Here is a 23,324-nt window from a genome sequence, read left to right on the forward strand (position 1 = left end):
CACTTTGGTCATATGGATTAATGGTTTCTCACCATGTAAAGTATGGAGTTTCACTCTAAGATTTTCTTAGGTACTTTATTTGAGGAATAAATGGAATATAGATGTGATAGGGTTCTACTTATGATCACCAAGTGATTCACAAGTTGGAATTGAGATATAGGCCTAGGGTTGCTTATTAGTGATCTCCCTATGATTTCATGTGGTGAATAATATCTTCTAATCATATAAGTGTTAGCACTTGGATTATTCTCCTATTTCTCCAAAGCATGGTCATGGATTAGGCATGATCCACTTGTTCTTAATATCCTTACCTCAAGTTCTTTGGGTTTATGATCATTACTCAATTCATAATGGTCAAGGTTTGGCTTGCTAAGGTATCTTTGATGAATTTGGTTTCTCACTCCCAAGATCAAGTGTTGTCTTGATCAACTAAATATAGACTTTCTTTTATAGTTTCTTGAATGGGCATGGTTATGGTTGTCTCAATTATCTTGAGTATAACACCATAGGTTGAGCTCTCTCATTTAAGAACAGTTATTCTAGGGTTTATAGTGTACTCTTAATATCTCCTTAGGTATCTAGGCTAAGGTTCCATTTGTCTAGCTTAATTGGGTTAGTCTCTTCCTCACCTTATAAATTCTTGGATATGGTATTATTTCATGTGATATTAGGTTGTCTCACCACTCATAGATGAAATGGTTAATCTCCTAATACTTTAGTTCAATGATTATCCTTTATTCTTAAATAGGTACAACTAAGATTGGTATGAGTGGTCTCTCTCTTATTTGGGGAATGACTTTAATACTAACCTAAGTTTAGGCTCCATAGAAATTGATATGATCACCATTATCTATGTTCCACATAAATGTTGTCTCTCTCTAAGGAATGTCTTGAATAATACTCTAGGGTTCCTCTTAAAGATGATGATTTGAATACTTGGATGTATATCCAAGGTTTAGCTCCAGGTTTGTTATTGCTTCACTAATAGATAATATAGAACTCTCACCTCTCTGGGTTTGATGTATAATAATTTGAAATAAAGAAGAATTATATTCCTTAGTTGGATCTCCTTGTCTTGATTACAAGATTAAAGTAGAATGGGTATCATAGGGTTTATGGTATGAGCATGGATTAGTTTAAGACATGGAGAAAATAAGTGAAGAGTAGTTTCTCCAATTATGGTTACTTGATTTCCAATTAATTGTAGGTTCATATGTTAGGGCAAGGAATTCCATGTTATGATCTTTTATAAGATCAAGCAATTGATCATTGAGTAAAGTGTTGTTGTGTTGATTATTAGTTCCATTTGATCTAACCCCTTAGATCAAATCATCTTTACCCAAAACAAGGTTTTATCAAAGTCACATTGAGGTTTATAGCGCTTGACTTGATGAGCTACTTCAATTCCACCAAGGTCAAGTGAAACTTCGCCATCTTGTGACTGTTTTACTTTAAAGCGCGAAAATTCCCCAGATTTTCTATGCATGAATGCAATGCACACATCTGTTTCCTCTATTTTTGTAACCCCAATACCTGGGATATTACAGTCTCTACCCCTTAAACTAAACTTCGTCCTCGAAGTTTGATCTCTCTCATGTTTCGGAGTGTGGTTCTGACTTATGCAGACTTAAACTTTTCTCGAACTCCGTAGTAATCTTACTGGATATCATTGAATATATCCCTTGTCCAGATTCTTCCTGGAATCCTTTAGGGTGTGTCTCTGAACATTAGTTTCTTACTCCAGTTCTATGATTTTTTTCTCTGGAATCTAATAATACCTGTCTCTGAGCCATGGCTTCTAACTTTAATTATTTGATTTCTTTCAACCTTATAGTCTTGTTTCCTTTCTCATTGAAGAATCAATGATGGGACTTCTTCTTGTCCTGACAGTCTTAATTGAAGACTAATTGGATAACATTCTCCTATTTGATAAAATAGGTCTTTGTTTTCCCTTACTACCAAAACTGCAATAATGGTACTAAGTAAGGTACTTAACATGGAAATGATCGTGATGGTTTATTTCCCTAAGAATGGATTAGACTCATTTAGTCCATCCAATCATGGTTTATAGTTGATACCTATAACTATTTTGGGTTATTTAGGTTCTATGATAGGAATCATTCTGTTAGTCTGTGGTTCTGGTATGGTCAATTTCCTTCGGTCTTTGGCCTTCTTGAGCTGTATTTGGTATATGGTATTTTCTTCGTCCAACTTCTTTATTCTTAACTTACTTGAGCTTTCGTACTTCTGAGAAAATACTACTCACTTTCTCAAGTTATAGTCTACTTCTTATTTCCTCGAGGTATGAACCTCGGCTTCTGGTCGGACATCCTTCTGAAAGTAGTGTTCAATAATCTTATGAAAATAAGATCGAACTTCCTCTCAGTTCAGAACTTCTTCTTCTATTTTGCTCAAAGTATTGAGTCATTGTACATCCAACTCAATCTTTACTCTACCCCTTAGAGTTTTCTTATGGTCTTCATCTCCTTTTCTTCCAACCATTGGATTGATGGTTAGAATATTGGTCTAGGTATAGCTTATGGTTTATATTCTTCTAAGGTCTCGTGAAGAATCCTGGTGGTGTATCCACTCAATTGTGGACATCCAATGTGAATCCTTCGACTTAATGATTATAGGTCATTGTTATTTGGCTAACAAAATTTTATTTGTTTGCATCTTCTTGGTACAAATAATCCAATGGTGGACTAATTGATATCAATTATGGCTGTTTGTTATCTAAAGAAGTACTGTATTATAGGTTTTGATCCACTGGACGAGATATCTTCTACCTGATCTCGCAGTATTGATCCTATACCACAACTGTGGTTTTCTGATATCAACTATGGTCTTCTCATATCTGCTATGGTTTCATCGGTCATCTTCCTTTCTTCGAGGGTTTATTGTTGCTAGAAAACCACTAGCTGACACTATGAATATAGTATCCTTAGTGATTTCCCATGCATTCCCTCTTCTATGTTGACTATGGATCTGCTTCAGCTTCACCATAATCACCAGATTTCTTACCTTCATGCTTCTTATGTACTAAAGTACTCCTCTGTTGAGGCAAAGCATGAGTTTTGATTGGCACTTCCTTCAGAGTATTGTGGTTTCTTCCCACAATTTTACTTCCTTCTTTTGATGAACCTTCATCTTGTCTTAAGAATCTTCAGAATTCGTCACTTCCTCACACGAATACTATTACCCTCTAGATCTATAGCATCAAGTAAGGACCTGATATTGCAACATGCATTTGCATATCAAAGTCAAACTTCATATATGGATCTAGTCAAACAATGAAAATCCAATAAAATCCAAGAAGATTCAGCTTTGTGCTTATAATACACACCATCATAAGCCTGAATATGTTAGTTGAGTAAGACGTCTCTAAACATCAGGCTGAGATGTGTAGTATATAACACCACATAAGATAGGTTTATATCGTGATACTTAGCACGAATGTATGGGATTCTACTATTTGTCTCAACATTTACCTTAATTGCACATTTGCAATGAGATAAACTTGGAACAAAGTGTCCTAGGATAGCGAAGGTTAACCTAATTTTCTCTGGAAGTACAACTTAACTTCCATTTTGTTGAGGACTATCTCACATGATATGTCTAGTTTCTAACATTGCTACTCTCAACACATAACAATTGGAATATTACTCCGATACTTCCAAGTGTTTCTACCATAAACATATGGTCTTGATGTGCTTGGCACACTTCCCATGGTTTTGAGATACAACTCTTGCACTATTGTTGAACAACTGGCTTCTTATTGTACTCCTCTTAATTACTTATGAGGTTCTAGTCCATCACATAATGATTCCCAGGTGAATCATATGTGATTACTATCACTACTCTGTAAGTAGACATGTTTTATTTCTATCTCTCTTACTTACCTCCCATGATTGTCTCATCATGGTCTATACTACCTCGTATGACTCATAGTTATCACTTACTATCAATGGTTTCACATGTCTAGATAATTTTTACTTACTCATTACTTATCTGGGTCTACATCTTCTATTAGGATATCTTAATTATCTTCATCACTTGATATAACTCCTATTGCATTCTGGATAACTCTTACTTAACTGTAACAGGTGTTGGTACACATCTTCCAATAGGATATCTTCCTTATGGTTGTATCCTCTCTTTGGACTACCATGTATTGTATACCAACTGTGATCTACTCATCTTTATTGTTTTAAAGACTTCAATTGTGTACTGCATGTTTGGGATAAGCTGACTAACTTTACTTTATCTTGGTAAGTTAGGTAAGAAATATTGACTCAAGTGTGTCAGGATTATTCTCAAGTGAATATCCATCTTAAGTCATAAGAAGTATTTGGTTTAGTTAAAACAACTTCCTATAGACACTACCAATCCTATAGGTCTCCTTTAAAGGGTTTTAATCCTAAGGTCAAAGCATTTGCTCTGATACCAACTGTGGTGACCCGGCATACCACTGCATGGTGTAGTATGCAAGTCTGATGTAACACCAATGAAACACCGTTCCACTAGTATTATATCACTCAGAGTGGTACAACAGAAACATATGCGGGTCCAAGGCATGTCTATAGAATTACAACACAGACTCTTTACAAAAGATCAGCACAGCCTCCTACTTTACAATGAGGTAAATCTGCAAATAAACTCCAGAAGAACGACTCGTAGTCTACTCCTATCACGAACTCTATTTGTAGAGTATTTAACTACCTATAGAGGCTAAGAATAGATTCTAGCTAAATAGGAGCTAGGTTTAGGAAGCTAGTTCCCTTCTATGGCTAAACTAGGTTTTCTCCTTGTTGGATGTGGTATCTGACTCCTCTGATAGGGTCCTGTCTCTTGAAGTAGTTGTTGACTCCTCGGCCTTTGAGTTGCACTGTAGATCCTCCTTCGATGCCTCCATACCTAAGCAGGGGATTTAAGAGTGGGATGAGTACGAGCGTACTCAACAAGTTCATTATAGGAAAGAGGTGTTTAATGCACTAGCTACGGCATTAGACCAGAAAGTCTAATACCAATGCAGGTTTTCATAACCATTTCTTCAAAAGGTTGCTTTTATTCAGAAGAACTATGTCCGCCAGCCTTCACCGGTTTACTAGAACTTCATGGAGCTCCTTTCTGGCCGCGTTCGCAGTTCCATATCCCGGAACAGGGAGTGACATGTCACGGTTCTTTACACTCTGCAGAGGTGTGTTGCTTTACCCATAAGAGATCTTAACCTTGGTGCCAACCGAGTCATGTTCTCGTCCACACTTCCTATGGTGTGAGGCCCGGTATAAGGTCAAGCCAATCATGTTCCTCCGCTACCTCGAACACCCACCCTTTGTTGCATGCCCCGACCCTGGGTCCTCGCCGGTCCCATTATTCCCACTCACGGGTGGACCCCGACCACGACGACGATGCAGGATCGAACCAAACTCCTTCGCCGGTAGCTGCAACCCATCATAGACCGCAATACCGTGGGGACTTAACGCTTCCCCAGCCAACCGCTTGTTCTTCGAGCGACAAGTGTCTACGGACTATGCCGTGGGGACTTAAGGCTTCCCCAGCCAACCGCTTGCCCTGACAGATACAAGTGTCTACGGTAAAGCGCATCCGTTGATGAACGAGAGGTGGAAACACTTTTGACTACTCCGCCCCACTCCGGATCTTATGGTTAACACGGGTATTACGGCACAAGAATCACTGGCGACATTTGTTGTTTAATCCTAGATGGATATAAACCCTTGCAATGGAACCTCCACCATATCAACACAATCCATGGTTCCATTGCCCACCACATAGTCATATTCATAGTTATGAAAGTAGTGGTTTTGATTTTTATGCAATAGTGATAACCATAATACTTTGCAAGTAATTTGATAGAAATACTCAAATGACATGAGCAAGTGATGAACTTGCCTTTCTTGACTGCAAGATTATGCAGGCAAGGTCTTCGATACGCAGTAACTTCAAATTCTGAAATAGCATCATCGTCCAGTGGGACGATGTTTAAAAGATTGGCAAGGATGCAATAATGCATAAGTATGAGATGCAATCGCTCTAAGCGTGATCTAACCCCGATGATTTAGGATTAGTGAGTTGAAATGATTTGTTTTAGGGTGTGTTACACTTTTAGAGTGATTCACAAACAAGGTTCTTATCAAGAATTGGTTGCTTGTTATCATAGACAGGTGCTGTAATAAATAATAATAACACTAATAGCACATAACAATAACATTTGGTATAACCTTAACACGTAATGAATAGTGGTTGGTTTTAGCACTATATGCATGGTTAATGATTAATTATCATATACTTCAAAAGAATAACTTTTGAAGAACATGTTCTTTGATAAAGAACAAGTATGATAATTAGGTTGGGTTTCTATGATTGATTATGGTTTCATGTAGTTGCTGGAGTAAATATTAGATGGATCCCAACAAGGTTGGATTCATCAACACCTAGGGCTTGTAAGGTTCAGATAAGCTTAGGTATCCTAAGCAATTCATTATACATGGTTGTTGTCAAGGTTGGTTTATCTTGCTAGTGGTAGCTGGCTAGGGTTTATAGGTCCTTATAAGCAGGGTTGCTGATGATTCCTTATTTTCTTCAAAAGAATAACTTTCGAAGAACATACTTCTTAGGTAATAAGAAGTATATCAATTTGGGTTGAGGTGGTCTAGATTTTACTGTTGGTTCTATTAAGTAAAGAATAATTGGCTCCTAAATAGGATGGTGGATAAGTATCCAACACTAGTAGGTTTTAGTGGAATATGGTATGTAATACAAAATAGCAGGTATAGTTGCTATTATGGTTCATCACAAGGGTGTGATGGTATATAGGTATAAGTAAGGTTGAACATTTTGATGATAGGAATTAAGGTTTAGACTTAGGTGTTCCTATTTGATCATCTAGGTCTGATAAGATGAGCACATGGGATACTAATTAGCAGTGTTAGGGTTCCCATATTTTATGTGGATTTGAACTAGTATTTAGTTGCTAGATATGAATCTATGATAACTAATGAAGTAACATGATCACATGGTACTTGGGTTTAGGTTTGGAAACAATTTAGGGTTCCCACATAAAATAGTGGAGCTAGGGTTTCTAGTGAATTAGGGTTTTGGGTTTACACATGAAATGATGAGTTCCTAGTTTTCTTCTTTATGGAACTAGGGTTGCATAATTACTATTTAGTTCATAACTTAATAACTTCATTAATAAATTAGAAGCTATTAATAACTTTGAAATAATAATATTGGATTTGGTATTTTATTAAATTTCAATAATTAATAATTAGGGTAATTATTCATCAGGGTTTAATTTCCAATATTAAGGATTAAATAAGTTACAAATAAAGAAAATTAGTGTTAATGTTTTCTTTATTTACTTTACTGGTTTTTATTTATTTTGGAAAGTTTTCCTAATTATTGAATTTTGATTGAATTTAGAATTAATAAATAAAGCTTAAATAACTAGTATTAAATAATTGAATTTTTAATAAAAATATAAATTTCATTTTATATTTTTATTGGATAGAGTTTTCCTTTCTAAGAATTTTAATATCTCATTTATATTTTTCTGACTTATAACGAATTTTATACGTTTATTTAAAGTTGCAGAGATAATTGGATTTGAATTAAAACGAAAAGGAAAATGCTAAATGTACCCGGGCTAGCCTACACTCAGTGGCTGCCCAGTGGGCCAGTGGTCCACGTGGACTGCCACGTGAGCGTGGACTGGTCAAAATCGAGACCAAGTCCAGGGCTCACAGTGGCCGGCGAATTTGGCAACGACGGCGAGTTTCCGGCGACCAACGGGTGCGCGATGATGCCTGGGCTACTCTACGCGACACGGGGATTCTAATGGTGGTGGCGCCGCCCACTTTTGGTCGCCGGCGCTTGCCCGTCGGCAAGGCCGAGCGGCGGAGCTCGCAGGTCCACGACCGGCGCGGTACAGAGAGCTAGGGGGGTTGCGAAGCGGTCCACGAGATGCAGGAGCTCACCATGAACGCGTAGGAAGGCTCAGGCGAGGTAGGGGTGGCCGGACGGCGACTCCACCGTCGACGGAGACGGTGGCCGGGCGCGAAGAAGAGGAGCCTGGTGGGGTTGATTTAGGTCGCTCCGCCTCGATTCCTCGCACAGGCGAAGCAAGTCGAGCATGGCGGCGCTGATGGCGTCCTCAGCGTGGCTCGGGGGTGCCCCAATCGACGGCGGTGACCATGGCCGGTGTGAGCTAGGGTTTCGAAATTGGGGATAATGAAGAAGAGAGAGGGGAAATTGAGCTTCCTTGCGTTTTTATACCACCACCGGCGTGCGCTGGAGGTCAACAGAGCCGGCGGCGACCGCGGGACGTGGAGGTGGTCGACACCGTGGCGTCCTCCCGTGGCGTAGAGACGAAGGAGACGAAGCTCTCCTCGTCCACTTCGTATTTATCCGAAGGGGTATCGTGGGCTGTGTTGGGCTGCGGTTTGGGCCGTGGTGCTGGGCTCCTCTGCAGGCTGCTGCTGGGCTGTGGTAGCCCAATAGGTATGTCTCTCTTTTTCTTATTTTCTTTACTGTTTTCTGTTTTTCTGTTTTGGATTTGCTATATTTGAATTCTGTTTTTTAATTCGAATCTGTTTTGCAGGATTTTAAATGTATGGATCCTTTTGGGAGTTTATAAAGATAATAACATAACTTCCTATAAGATCTTAAAAATATTTTATATGTATAATGACACCTTTGTTTAATAAATGTTATTAGGGATTGGATATGAGCATCTATATAGTTATAATTTTCAATATCAATTTAGGGTGGTCCAAACTATTTTCAAATAGGCCCTTTTAAGTACCTATTGATAGTTAGGTTTAATTATAGCCCTATTTCAAGGTTAGTACTATGATTGTATGTTTAATGACACCCAAAAGATACTAGAGTAGACATTACTCTATTCAAGGTTAGGCTTTGTTTACAGATAGGAGTGGTTGATCACCACACATGGATTTAATTGGGAGTTTAAGCACTAGATATTTCTTGGGTTTAATTAGTGAAGCATAGGATTTAGCTAATGAGCAATTCTAGGGTTCACATCACATTCTCCTAATGGCAATTGGTTTGAATTCTCAATTAGGGCCTAGCTTTATATTATGATCACCATAGTGATAGATAAACTAAGGTTGAGATGTAATTCTAGGTTGTAGAGATGAGATGACAACATATTGCATGTGCTAGGGTTTAATCTCGCCTAACTAAGACAAGATGGTTACTTGCTTAATATTTCATGTGCCTCTCTTTTACTAAGGTTTGAGAATTAGATTTACCTTCTACCAATTGGCTTCTATTATTAACCTCAATTTATCATTTAAGTAACTACATTGGTTATAGTTCTTTTTTATAGTTCACTTTGGTCATATGGATTAATGGTTTCTCACCATGTAAAGTATGGAGTTTCACTCTAAGATTTTCTTAGGTACTTTATTTGAGGAATAAATGGAATATAGATGTGATAGGGTTCTACTTATGATCACCAAGTGATTCACAAGTTGGAATTGAGATGTAGGCCTAGGGTTGCTTATTAGTGATCTCCCTATGATTTCATGTGGTGAATAATATCTTCTAATCATATAAGTGTTAGCACTTGGATTATTCTCCTATTTCTCCAAAGCATGGTCATGGATTAGGCATGATCCACTTGTTCTTAATATCCTTACCTCAAGTTCTTAGGGTTTATGATCATTACTCAATTCATAATGGTCAAGGTTTGGCTTGCTAAGGTATCTCGGATGAATTTGGTTTCTCACTCCCAAGATCAAGTGTTGTCTTGATCAACTAAATATAGACTTTCTTTTATAGTTTCTTGAATGGGCATGGTTATGGTTGTCTCAATTATCTTGAGTATAACACCATAGGTTGAGCTCTCTCATTTAAGAACAGTTATTCTAGGGTTTATAGTGTACTCTTAATATCTCCTTAGGTATCTAGGCTAAGGTTCCATTTGTCTAGCTTAATTGGGTTAGTCTCTTCCTCACCTTATCAATTCCTAGATATGGTATTATTTCATGTGATATTAGGTTGTCTCACCACTCATAGATGAAATGGTTAATCTCCTAATACTTTAGTTCAATGATTATCCTTTATTCTTAAATAGGTACAACTAAGATTGGTATGATTGGTCTCTCTCTTATTTGGGGAAGGACTTTAATACTAACCTAAGTTTAGGCTCCATAGAAATTGATATGATCACCATTATCTATATTCCACATAAATGTTGTCTCTCTCTAAGGAATGTCTTGAATAATACTCTAGGGTTCCTCTTAAAGATGATGATTTGAATACTTGGATGTATATCCAAGGTTTAGCTCCAGGTTTGTTATTGCTTCACTAATAGATAATATAGAACTCTCACCTCTCTGGGTTTGATGTATAATAATTTGAAATAAAGAAGAATTATATTCCTTAGTTGGATCTCCTTGTCTTGTTTACAAGGTTAAAGTAGAATGGGTATCATAGGGTTTATGGTATGAGCATGGATTAGTTTAAGACATGGAGAAAATAAGGGAAGAGTAGTTTCTCCAATTATGGTTACTTGATTTCCAATTAATTGTAGGTTCATATGTTAGGGCAAGGAATTCCATGTTATGATCTTTTATAAGATCAAGCAATTGATCATTGAGTAAAGTGTTGTTGTGTTGATTATTAGTTCCATTTGATCTAACCCCTTAGATCAAATCATCTTTATCCAAAACAAGGTTTTATCAAAGTCACATTGAGGTTTATAGCGCTTGACTTGATGAGCTACTTCAATTCCACCAAGGTCAAGTGAAACTTTAGTTACTGTGACTGTTTTACTTTAAAGCGCGAAAATTCCCCAGATTTTCTATGCATGAATGCAATGCACACATCTGTTTCCTCTATTTTTGTAACCCCAATACCTGGGATATTACACCCCCCCCCTACATGGAAGGGGGGAATCCCACCCCAAGTGGGATTCCCACCTTGGGTAGGTTTCCCTATCACATGGAAGGTTTTGGGTTCGGGTCTTATTCGGAGACTTGTAGTCCAACACTTGGGGCTTCCACCTATATAATGAGGGGCCAAGGGGAGGGGGCCGGCCACCCCAAGACCACAGCCTGGCCGCACCCCTATAGTGGCCGGCCACCCCCTCCCAAACCCTAGCCGCCCCCTCTCTCCTCCATAGCTCCCGCACGCTTAGCGAAGCTCCGCCGGAGTTCTCCACTGATACGTCTCCGACGTATCGATAATTTTTTATGTTCCATGCCACATTATTGATGTTATCTACATGTTTTATGCACACTTTATGTCATATTCGTGCATTTTCTGGAACTAACCTATTAACAAGATGCCGAAGTGCCAGTTCCTGTTTTCTGCTGTTTTTGGTTTCAGAAATCCTAGTAACGAAATATTCTCGGAATCGGACGAAATCAACGCCCAGGTTCCTATTTTCACCGGAAGCATCCAGAACACCCGGGAAGGACCAGAGGGGGGGGCACTGGGCCCCCAGACCATAGGCCGGCGCGGCCCAGGCCCTGGCCGCGCCGCCCTATGGTGTCGTCGCCCCTTCGACCCTCCTGCGCCGCCTCTTCGCCTATATAAAGCCCCTGGATCGAAAACCCTGATACGTTCGACGAAACCCACAGAAACCTTCCAGAGCCGCCGCCATCGCGAGGCCAAGATCTGGGGACAGGAGTCTCTGTTACGGCACTCTGCCGGAGCGGGAAGTGCCCCTAAGGCTTCTCCATCGACACCGCTGCCATCTCCACCGCCATCTTCATCACCGCTGCTGCTCCCATGAGGAGGGAGTAGTTCTCCATCGAGGCTCGGGGCTGTACCGGTAGCTATGTGGTTCATCTCTCTCCCATGTACCTCAATACAATAATCTCATGAGCTGCTTTACATGATTGAGATTCATATGAGTTTGTATCACAATTTATCTATGTGCTACTCTAGCAATGTTATTAAAGTAGTTCTATTCCTCCTGCACGTGTGTAAAGGTGACAGTGTGTGCACCGTGTTAGTACTTGGTTTATGCTATGATCATGATCTCTTGTAGATTATGAAGTTAACTATTGCTATGATACTATTGATGTGATCTATCCCTCCTACATATGCATGAAGGTGACAGTGTGCATGCTATGTTAGTACTTGGTTTAGTCTTTTGATCTATCTTACACTATAAGGTTACTTAAATATGAACAAATTGTGGAGCTTGTTAACTCCGGCATCGAGGGTTCGTGTAATCCTACGCAATGCGTTCATCATCCAACAAAAGTGTAGAGTATGCATTTATCTATTCTGTTATGTGATCAATGTTGAGAGTGTCCACTAGTGAAAGTGTAATCCCTAGGCCTTGTTCCTAAATACTGCTGCGTTACTACTGCTTGTTTACTGTTTCACTGTGTTACTACTGCTGCAATACTACCACCATCAACTACACGCCAGCAAGCTATTTTCTGGCACCGTTGCTACTGCTTATTCATACCACCTGTATTTCACTATCTCTTCGCCGAACTAGTGCACCTATTTGGTGTGTTGGGGACACAAGAGACTTCTTGCTTTGTGGTTGCAGGGTTCCATGAGAGGGATATCTTTGACCTCTTCCTCCCTGAGTTCGATAAACCTTGGGTGATCCACTTAAGGGAAAACTTGCTGCTGTTCTACAAACCTCTGCTCTTGTAGGCCCAACATCGTCTGAGGAAAGGAGGGGGAACGTAGACATCAAGCTATTTTCTGGCGCCGTTGCCGGGGAGGAAAGGTAAAAGGTACTCACACTCCGGACCTCGGCTACCAAGCTATTTTCTGTTGTTGTAAGTACTCGAAGCTATTTCCTTTAGATCCTGCAATTGCATCTTTTTGTTTCTTGTTTACACTAGTTTGGCATAATGGACAAGAATGAGCTTCTATTTCTATTTCCTGATATAAAACATGGATTGTTTGATGCGAAAATTAAAAAACCTATGGAATCTTATTTGCATGCTGGTAGTAATATTAGTATGAATGCTTTGAACACCATTGTTGATAATAATATAGAAAGTTCTAAGCTTGGGGAAGCTGGTTTTCATGATCTTTTTAGTCCCCCAAGCATTGAGGAGAAAATTTTCTTTGTTGATACTTTGCCTCCTATTTATGATGATTATAATGATAGTAGCCTTTTGGTGCCACCTGTTATGGAGGATAAATTTGATTATGATTACAATATGCCTCCTATATTTGATGATGAGAATAATAATGATAGCTACTTTGTTGAATTTGCTCCCACTACAACTAATAAAACTGATTATGCTTATGTTGGGAGTAGTAATAATTTTATGCATGAGACTCATGATAAGAATGTTTCATTTGATAGTTATATTGTTGAGTTTGCTCATGATGCTACTGGACATTATTATGAGAGAGGAAAATATGGTTGTAGAAATTTTCATGTTACTAAAACACCTCTCTATGTGCTGAAATTTTTGAAACTACACTTGTTTTATCTTCCTATGCTTGTTACTTTGCTCTTCATGAACTTGTTTATTTACAAGATTCCTATGCATAGGAAGCATGTTAGACTTAAATGTGTTTTAAATTTGCCTCTTGATGCTCTCTTTTGCTTCAAATACTATTTCTTGCGAGTGCATCATTAAAACTGCTGAGCCCATCTTAATGGCTATAAAGAAAAGAACTTCTTGGGAGATAACCCATGTGTTATTTTGCTACAGTACTTTGTTTTATATTTGTGTCTTGGAAGTTGTTTACTACTGTAGCAACCTCTCCTTATCTTAGTTTTGTGTTTTGTTGTGCCAAGTAAAGCCGTTGATAGAAAAGTAAGTACTAGATTTGGATTACTGCGCAGTTCCAGATTTCTTTGCTGTCACGAATCTGGGTCCACCTCCCTGTAGGTAGCTCAGAAAATTAAGCCAATTTACGTGCATGATCCTCAGATATGTACGCATCTTTCATTCAATTTGAGCATTTTCATTTGAGCAAGTCTGGTGCCATTTTAAAATTCGTCAATACGAACTGTTCTGTTTTGACAGATTCTGCCTTTTATTTCGCATTGCCTCTTTTGCTATGATGGATGAATTTCTTTGATCCACTAATGTCCAGTAGCATTATGCAATGTCCAGAAGTGTTAAGAATGATTGTGTCACCTCTGAATATGTTAATTTTTATTGTGCACTAACCCTCTAATGAGTTGTTTCGAGTTTGGTGTGGAGGAAGTTTTCAAGGATCAAGAGAGGAGTATGATGCAACATGATCAAGGAGAGTGAAAGCTCTAAGCTTGGGGATGCCCCGGTGGTTCACCCCTGCATATTCTAAGAAGACTCAAGCGTCTAAGCTTGGGGATGCCTTGGCATCCCCTTCTTCATCGAAACATTATCAGGTTCCTCCCCTGAAACTATATTTTTATTCCATCACATCTTATGTGCTTTTCTTGGAGCGTCGGTTTGTTTTTGTTTTTTGTTTTGTTTGAATAAAATGGATCCTAGCATTCACTTTATGGGAGAGAGACACGCTCCGCTGTTGCATATGGACAAGTATGTCCTTAGTTTCTACTCATAGTATTCATGGCGAAGTTTCTTCTTCGTTAAATTGTTATATGGTTGGAATTGGAAAATGATACATGTAGTAATTGCTATTAATGTCTTGGGTAATGTGATACTTGGCAATTGTTGTGCTCATGATTAAGCTCTTGCATCATATGCTTTGCACCCATTAATGAAGAAATACATAGAGCATGCTATAATTTGGTTTGCATATTTGGTTTCTCTAAGGTCTAGATAATTTCTAGTATTGAGTTTGAACAACAAGGAAGACGGTGTAGAGTCTTATAATGTTTTCAATATGTCTTTTATGTGAGTTTTGCTGCACCGGTTCATCCTTGTGTTTGTTTCAAATAGCCTTGCTAGCCTAAACCTTGTATCGAGAGGGAATACTTCTCATGCATCCAAAATACTTGAGCCAACCACTATGCCATTTGTGTCCACCATACCTACCTACTACATGGTATTTCTCCGCCATTCCAAAGTAAATTGCTTGAGTGCTACCTTTAAAATTCCATCATTCACCTTTGCAATATATAGCTCATGGGACAAATAGCTTAAAAACTATTGTGGCATTGAATATGTACTTATGCACTTTATCTCTTATTAAGTTGCTTGTTGTGCGATAACCATGTTCACTGGGGACGCCATCAACTATTCTTTGTTGAATTTCATGTGAGTTGCTATGCATGTCCGCCTTGTCTGAAGTAAGAGAGATCTACCACCTTATGGTTAAGCATGCATAATGTTAGAGAAGAACATTGGGCCGCTAACTAAAGCCATGATCCATGGTGGAAGTTTCAGTTTTGGACATATATCCTCAATCTCAAATGAGAAAATTATTAATTGTTGTTACATGCTTATGCATAAAAGAGGAGTCCATTATCTGTTGTCTATGTTGTCCCGGTATGGATGTCTAAGTTGAAGAATAATCAATAGCGAGAAATCCAATGCGAGCTTTCTCCTTAGACCTTTGTACAGGCGGCATAGAGGTACCCCTTTGTGACACTTGGTTAAAACATGTGCATTGTGATGATCTGGTAGTCCAAGCTAATTAGGACAAGGTGCGGGCACTATTAGTATACTATGCATGAGGCTTGCAACTTGTAAGATATAATTTACATGATACATATGCTTTATTACTACCGTTGACAAAATTGTTTCATGTTTTCAAAATAAAAGCTCTAGCACAAATATAGCAATCGATGCTTTTCCTCTATGAGGACCATTCTTTTACTTTTATTGTTGAGTCAGTTCACCTATTTCTCTCCACCTCAAGAAGCAAACACTTGTGTGAACTGTGCATTGATTCCTACATACTTGCTTATTGCACTTATTATATTACTCTATGTTGACAATATCCATGAGATATACATGTTACAAGTTGAAAGCAACCGCTGAAACTTAATCTTCTTTTATGTTGCTTCAATGCCTTTACTTTGAATTATTGCTTTATGAGTTAACTCTTATGCAAGACTTATTGATGCTTGTCTTGAAGTGCTATTCATGAAAAGTCTTTGCTTTATGATTCACTTGTTTACTCATGTCATACACATTGTTTTGATCGCTGCATTCACTATATATGCTTTACAAATAGTATGATCAAGATTATGATGGCATGTCACTCCAGAAATTATCTGTGTTATCGTTTTACCTGCTCGGGACGAGCAGAACTAAGCTTGGGGATGCTGATACGTCTCCGACGTATCGATAATTTCTTATGTTCCATGCCACATTATTGATGTTATCTACATGTTTTATGCACACTTTATGTCATATTCGTGCATTTTCTGAAACTAACCTATTAACAAGATGCCGAAGTGCCAGTTCCTGTTTTCTGCTGTTTTTGGTTTCAGAAATCCTAGTAACGAAATATTCTCGGAATCGGACGAAATCAACGCCCAGGTTCCTATTTTCACCGGAAGCATCCAGAACACCCGGGAAGGACCAGAGGGGGGGCACGGGGCCCCCAGACCATAGGCCGGCGCGGCCCAGGCCCTGGCCGCGCCGCCCTATGGTGTCGTCGCCCCTTCGACCCTCCTGCGCCGCCTCTTCGCCTATATAAAGCCCCTGGATCGAAAACCCTGATACGTTCGACGAAACCCACAGAAACCTTCCAGAGCCGCCGCCATCGCGAGGCCACGATCTGGGGGACAGGAGTCTCTGTTCCGGCACTCTGCCGGAGCGGGGAAGTGCCCCCGGAAGGCTTCTCCATCGACACCGCTGCCATCTCCACCGCCATCTTCATCACCGCTGCTGCTCCCATGAGGAGGGAGTAGTTCTCCATCGAGGCTCGGGGCTGTACCGGTAGCTATGTGGTTCATCTCTCTCCCATGTACCTCAATACAATAATCTCATGAGCTGCTTTACATGATTAAGATTCATATGAGTTTGTATCACAATTTATCTATGTGCTACTCTACCAATGTTATTAAAGTAGTTCTATTCCTCCTGCACGTGTGTAAAGGTGACAGTGTGTGCACCGTGTTAGTACTTGGTTTATGCTATGATCATGATCTCTTGTAGATTATGAAGTTAACTATTGCTATGATACTATTGATGTGATCTATCCCTCCTACATATGCATGAAGGTGACAGTGTGCATGCTATGTTAGTACTTGGTTTAGTCTTTTGATCTATCTTACACTATAAGGTTACTTAAATATGAACAAATTGTGGAGCTTGTTAACTCCGGCATCGAGGGTTCGTGTAATCCTACGCAATGCGTTCATCATCCAACAAAAGTGTAGAGTATGCATTTATCTATTCTGTTATGTGATCAATGTTGAGAGTGTCCACTAGTGAAAGTGTAATCCCTAGGCCTTGTTCCTAAATACTGCTGCGTTACTACTGCTTGTTTACTGTTTCACTGTGTTACTATCTTTGCAATACTACCACCATCAACTACACGCCAGCAAGCTATTTTCTGGCACCGTTGCTACTGCTTATTCATACCACCTGTATTTCACTATCTCTTCGCCGAACTAGTGCACCTATTTGGTGTGTTGGGGACACAAGAGACTTCTTGCTTTGTGGTTGCAGGGTTGCATGAGAGGGATATCTTTGACCTCTTCCTCCCTGAGTTCGATAAACCTTGGGTGATCCACTTAAGGGAAAACTTGCTGCTGTTCTACAAACCTCTGCTCTTGGAGGCCCAACACTGTCTACAGGAAAGGAGGGGGAACGTAGACATCATCCACCGCCACCGACACCACGCCGTCGTGCTGTCGGATTCAAGAGGAGCTACTACTTCCGCTGCCCGCTGGAACGGGAGGTGGACATCGTCTTCATCAACAACCGAACGTGTGACCGAGTACGGAGGTGCTGCCCGTTCGTGGCGCCGTGATCAAGATATTCTACGCGCTTTTGCAAGCGGCAAGTGAACGTCTACCGCAGCAACAAGAGCCTCATCTTGTAGGCTTTGGAATCTCTTCAAGGGTGAGACTCGATAATCCCCTCATTGCTACCGTCTTCTAGATTGCATCTTGGCTTGGATTGCGTGTTCGCGGTAGGAATTTTTTTGTTTTCTATGCAACGTTATCCTACAGGTGCCACGGTGGCCCTGTACCTTCCTTTGAGCTTTTTTAGGTCACGGGGACATGTGGTCGCAAATATGGATCCATGTTATTTCAAGTTATCATCCGGTTCACCCCACCAGTGAGTTCCGCCCTATAGGTCCAGGACATCCCTAAGTGCCGTCGGCGCATGAGCATGTAGACGGAAGCCCCTGGGGGTACCACATTGGATCAAACAACAACCCACCGTGCTAGTGTACACACCATATGCTCACACACATTTTTCTGGGTCATTCCAGCCCCCGAGACTCGATTTTTAGGGAAAACAACACCCCACCATGCTAGTGTATGGAAAGGGCGGGAGAGAAACGACGAGAAAGTTATATGATAAAATAGCATGTTCTGAACCTAACAATGATTTTTACAAAAAATCTTGAGCATTATATTACCTATAGTTCAAATCTAGCCGTTCTCCTGTCGATTCGGGCTTTCACGGGCTTGCGGGGCAATTTTTCTGAGGTGGAGCTTCCGAAGATGTCCTAGGGTGTGTGCACCAAAGACATCTTCGAGAAGCTCCACCACGGTAGATTTCCTAATCCTTTCCACAACAAGTTTACAACAGATGGAGGCTTTCACGGGCATGCGGGGAAATTTTTCCGAGGCGGAGGTTCCGAAGATGTCCTAGGGCGTGTGCATCAAAGACATCTTCGAGAAGCTCCCAGCCACGGTAGATTTCCCAACCCTTTTCCCAAAAAAATTACAACAGATGGAGGCTTTCACGGGCTTGCAGGAAAAATTTTCCGAGGACGGAGCTGCCGAAGATGTCCTAGGGCATGTGCACCAAAGATATCTTCGAGAATTTCCGCCACGGTAGATTTCCCAACCCTTTCCCCAACAATGTTACAACAGATGGAGGCTTTCACGGGCTTGCGGGGAAATTTTTCCGAGGCGGAGCTTCCGAAGATGTCCTAGGGCGTGTGCACTAAAGACATCTTCGAGAAACTCCGCCACGGGAGATTTCCCAACCCTTTCCACCAACAATGTTACGGGAGATGGAGGATTTCACGGGCTTCCGGGGAAATTTTTCCGAGGCGGAGCTTCCGAAGATGTCCTAGGGCGTGTGCACCAAAGAGATCTTCGAGAAGCTCCGGCACGGTAGATTCCCCAACAATTTTACAACAGATGGAGGCTTTCACGGGCTTGCGGGGAAATTTTTCTGAGGCGGAGCTTCCGAAGATGTCCTGTGGCATGTGCACCAAAGACATCTTCGAGAAGCTCCACCACGGTAGATTCCCAACCCTTTCCCCAACAATTTTACAACAGATGGAGGCTTTCACGGGCTTGCTGGGAAATTTTTCCGAAGTGGAGTTTCCGAAGATGTCCTAGGGCGTGTGCACCAAAGACATCTTCGAGAAACTCCGTCACGGAAGATTTCACAACCCTTTCCACCAACAATGTTACGGGAGATGGAGGATTTCACGGGCTTCCAGGGAAAAAATTTCAGGCGGAGTTTCCGAAGATGTCTTAGGGCGTGTGCACCAGAGACATCTTCGAGAAACTCCGCTACTGGAGAGTTCCCAACCCTTTCCACCAACAATGTTACGGGAGATGGATGATTTCACGGGCGTCGGGGGAAATTTTTTTGAGGCGGAGTTTCCGAAGATGTCTTAGGGCGTGTGCACCAAAGACATCTTCGAGAAACTCCGCCACGGGAGATTTCCCAACCCTTTCCACCGGCCATGGGGACGAAGCACTCTTCCTTTGCTTGTTTGGCTTGTTGAGGTACTGGTGGTGTTGTGTTGGAGGAGAACACATGGGTATATATAGGGAGGCAAGGGGCTGAAACGGCGGGAAAAGTTGGCAGGAGCGTCGGCGGGAGAAAACAACTAGGAAAACTTGGCGGGAGAGAACGGGCGGGAGAAATGGGCGGAAAAAAAGGAAAAAATAGCATCTGCTATGCCGACGGTGCCCCTCGGCATAGGCTAGACAACTGACGTCATTTTGGCGGGAGCGGCGGGAGAAATGGGCGTCCACTATGCCGACGGTGGCCCTCGGCATATGCGTGACACCGTCAGGGTTCCGTTAGGGCACGGCCGCGGGTCGACGAGTCGGGGTGCCACCTTGTAACTATGCCGAGGGTTGTTACTACGCCGAGGGCCACCCTCTACATAGCATGTCATATGCCGAGGGGTTTGCTGAGGGGCTGGGCTGCCCTGGCAGTATGCCGACGGCCCCACGGCACGGCCATCGGCACTTCGTGCCATTCCTGTAGTGCATGATGTGACGAAATTCCTAGAATATTACATTCCAATGAGGCCTTCAACACCTTTCATTTGAAAAATCAATCTTTTGGTAAACATTTCCCGTTTGCTCAATAACGCACACATGTTCATTTTTGGTTTTCTGTACTCGGGAGGGTATAGGAGGCATCACCCGGCCAGATGCCGGTACATGGCCAGCGCTGCAGTGGGACGAGGCACCAAGCAGGGCGCACCTGTGCGATCTGACATGTGCGGGCGTGTGACGAGCTCACGTACACGTGCCCCCCGGCCCGAACAACCAGCAAACCTGTCTCTCATGCTACCGGAAATAATAATTAGGGTGTGCTTAATAAGATGTCGTAACGTGTCAAGAATCTCACACGGGGAAGAGCTGCCAATGCCCAAGTGTGTGCTTTGTTTAAGCGCTAGCATCCCTAGAACGGTTCTCCTCTCCCTTGGAGCGTGTAATGTGCCCACATGGCTGCAACTTGCGAGCATCTAGTGTAGTATATGAAATCTACTATAATTGCCTAGACAATAATTGCTTTGTTAGCTACTTAGAGCAATTTCAATAGTATAGCCAACTGCTGGCTATAACAAGATGCCATATCATTTGTAGTCATCATATAGCTAACATGTATAATAGTTGGCTATAAGAATGAAGCACTTTACTAACATATGGCCCACCTTTCACTCTCACAAAGTGCCTAGGAGCACGTGCAAGAGCTGGCTATTGCATAGTAGCCCACCTCTTTCTCTCTCCTCTTCTCTCTCCTCCAACTCATCTAAAATATATTATTTAATGTATTATAGTCAGCTGATTGGACTCTATTGTACTTGCTCTTATGGTTACGAGCAAAGTGTAGATCTTAAGGCCGGGTTGTCAACCCCAAGGTCCACTTTGTTATGCATAGTAGAGTAGGTCATCGTGGTGCTTTTTGTTGCGAGTAAAGGCGTGAAGTCATGCGGTGTTACAGATTCCGATGGCATGCCCTCCGTACAAATCATACGGGTGTTGCACGCGGTCTCTTTCAGGCTTCTGAACCTTAGATACCTCTTTTTGAAACGCAGGAACTTAAAATATAGGAATATAAAATATGCTAAAATTGAAATGTCGTGTATCTTTAATTTCTACATGCACCAAAACTACATGAAAGTTTCAAAAACGTTGTTTGTATGTTACACAGGAAAAATACATGAGTTATAGACACAAGTAGATGAAACCATGATGTGAGCCCTCATGTTAGTTTTCCTCCTAAATTCCTATGGAATAGAGGAAATACTTTTGTACACCCACGCATGGGTGTGGGTGTTTCCTTTACCGTCCGTTTATTACTCGAGATTCGTGCCCACCATGGTAGATGTAAAGATTTCTTTCTATGTTCTCTTTTTATCCGAATCTCAAAACACAGTGGACGGTGACGAAAACACCCACACCCATGCGTGGGCGTACAAAATCCACCTATTCCTAGCAATTTCAAAGAACCACATATTTTTATTCCTTCGTTCCAAACGGCACCATAGAAATTTTCTTATAGGAATTATATACTCCAAAATTCTTACACTTTTCTTTTGTTCCAAAGAGGGCCCAAGTCTTTTAGCCCAGGGCTGAGATCTTAATTCTTATTGAAAAATTAATTATTTGCTTCTCACTCGTCTGTATCCGCGATGAAACATTTTCTCCTTGAACTCATGATCGCATGAAGTAACATATATGTGTATATATGCCAGCTAAAAAGCATGGCAGAGCATACGATCGAATAATATGATTAGGTGATCCATACAGACCTCGTGTGCGTATACAACGACCATGAGTTCCAGCCTTTTTGCTAACAAAATAATGGATTCCAGTCTGGAGTCTGGACGTGTAGGTGAGGTGACACAGGGGAGGGAATAACTGTTGGATTTTGTCAACTGTTGGTGCTACAGTTACTCGCTGCAAACAGCAAACCTCTCGTATCTCCCTGTAGATTCATATACAGCAATTTTCCGCCTCCAAGCAAGAGCTGGATTCCAATAGGGGTTAGCCGGCTCCATCGATCTTGCATGCCAGCCGGTTCGTCGGATCATACAATTTACCACCGATGAAGCTGGAGATCACACGCCTCAATTTAGATAGGCGGCGCCATTATGCGTACACGCAAAATTCCGAATAGTTTAAATGCTAGAGGTATTTGGTGTGTAAGCTATTGAATCGATCGATGCTTCTACCGAGCCCAGACGGGCACTCTGTGCGTGTTCTTCTGCTGCTCCCTCGTCGCGGCCGCTGATTGGTTGGATCTCTTCTCCGCCACCTCGTCAGTGTTGATCTGCTGCTGCCGGCACTCCTCGCTGCAGAACGGGGTGTCGCCTCTGCACGCGCAAATCAATCAAGAACCACGTTTAGATGCCACCATGATCACAGGCCAGATTGTCATCTTCTAGTACGGAGTACAAGATAAAAATGTGTATTGGTCCGGCTGCTTACCTGTACATGAAGATATCTCTGTTTGCGGCAAGTATGCGCGCGCACCGGAAGCAGGTGTCGAGGTAGTGGGGGCGAAGTTCACCGGCGTCGTTGTCGCGGGATGACGACGTACGGCGGGGCCTCGGCGACGGCGAACACCGCTTGCGGGAGGAGTGCACGATTCGGAAGCTTGTGCTGATTTCGGGGGTTGCCTCCAAGGTGGTGGGGAAGTAGTAGTAGTCCTCCATTTCCTGGTACGGTAGCTTTCTGCTTGATTGGTTGGAGGAAGGACGATGGAGTTTACCGGGAGGGAGAGCGCGGGATATAAAGGAGGTAGGGAAAGGGTGCGTTTTTCGTTCTGGACCCTTTGTTTCCCGCGGGATCGCGCTGTGGTCCTGAAGTACGCCTGCATTTTTAGCCGTACTCGTATAGTCTAGTACATTGAAATATACACTACTAGTAGTCTAGTACGCTGCATGAGGAGTATAAAACACCCATATTCACTGATACAGTGTAAATTCCCTTATGACAGAGACACTACTACGTACTTCCTCTGTCTCATAATTCTTGTATAATTTTAGTT

At 41.5% G+C, this 23,324-nt stretch overlaps 1 protein-coding gene across 1 annotated transcript; it reads right to left on the reverse strand.

Moving 5' to 3' along the window:
- Positions 1-22,172: 22,172 nt before the first annotated feature.
- Positions 22,173-23,047, reverse strand: LOC127309401 (FCS-Like Zinc finger 3). Its single transcript, XM_051340269.1, has 2 exons — positions 22,763-23,047; positions 22,173-22,647 (listed from the first exon to the last, which is right to left on the reverse strand). The coding sequence occupies exons 1-2, from the start codon at positions 22,987-22,989 to the stop codon at positions 22,503-22,505; spliced, it is 372 nt and encodes a 123-aa protein (XP_051196229.1). The 5' UTR covers positions 22,990-23,047; the 3' UTR covers positions 22,173-22,502.
- Positions 23,048-23,324: the final 277 nt, after the last annotated feature.

The sequence above is a fragment of the Lolium perenne genome, chromosome 6 (assembly GCF_019359855.2).
Source record: "Lolium perenne isolate Kyuss_39 chromosome 6, Kyuss_2.0, whole genome shotgun sequence".
In the NCBI taxonomy this organism is placed as follows: domain Eukaryota; kingdom Viridiplantae; phylum Streptophyta; class Magnoliopsida; order Poales; family Poaceae; genus Lolium; species Lolium perenne.

Excerpts from the sequence above, each read along its gene's own strand:
- LOC127309401 (XM_051340269.1), bottom strand. The coding sequence starts at position 22,989 with ATGGAGGACTACTACTACTTCCCCACCACCTTGGAGGCAACCCCCGAA. Across the intron at positions 22,648-22,762 it reads AGAGATATCTTCATGTACAG|AGGCGACACCCCGTTCTGCA; the intron begins GTAAGCAGCCGG and ends TTGCGCGTGCAG.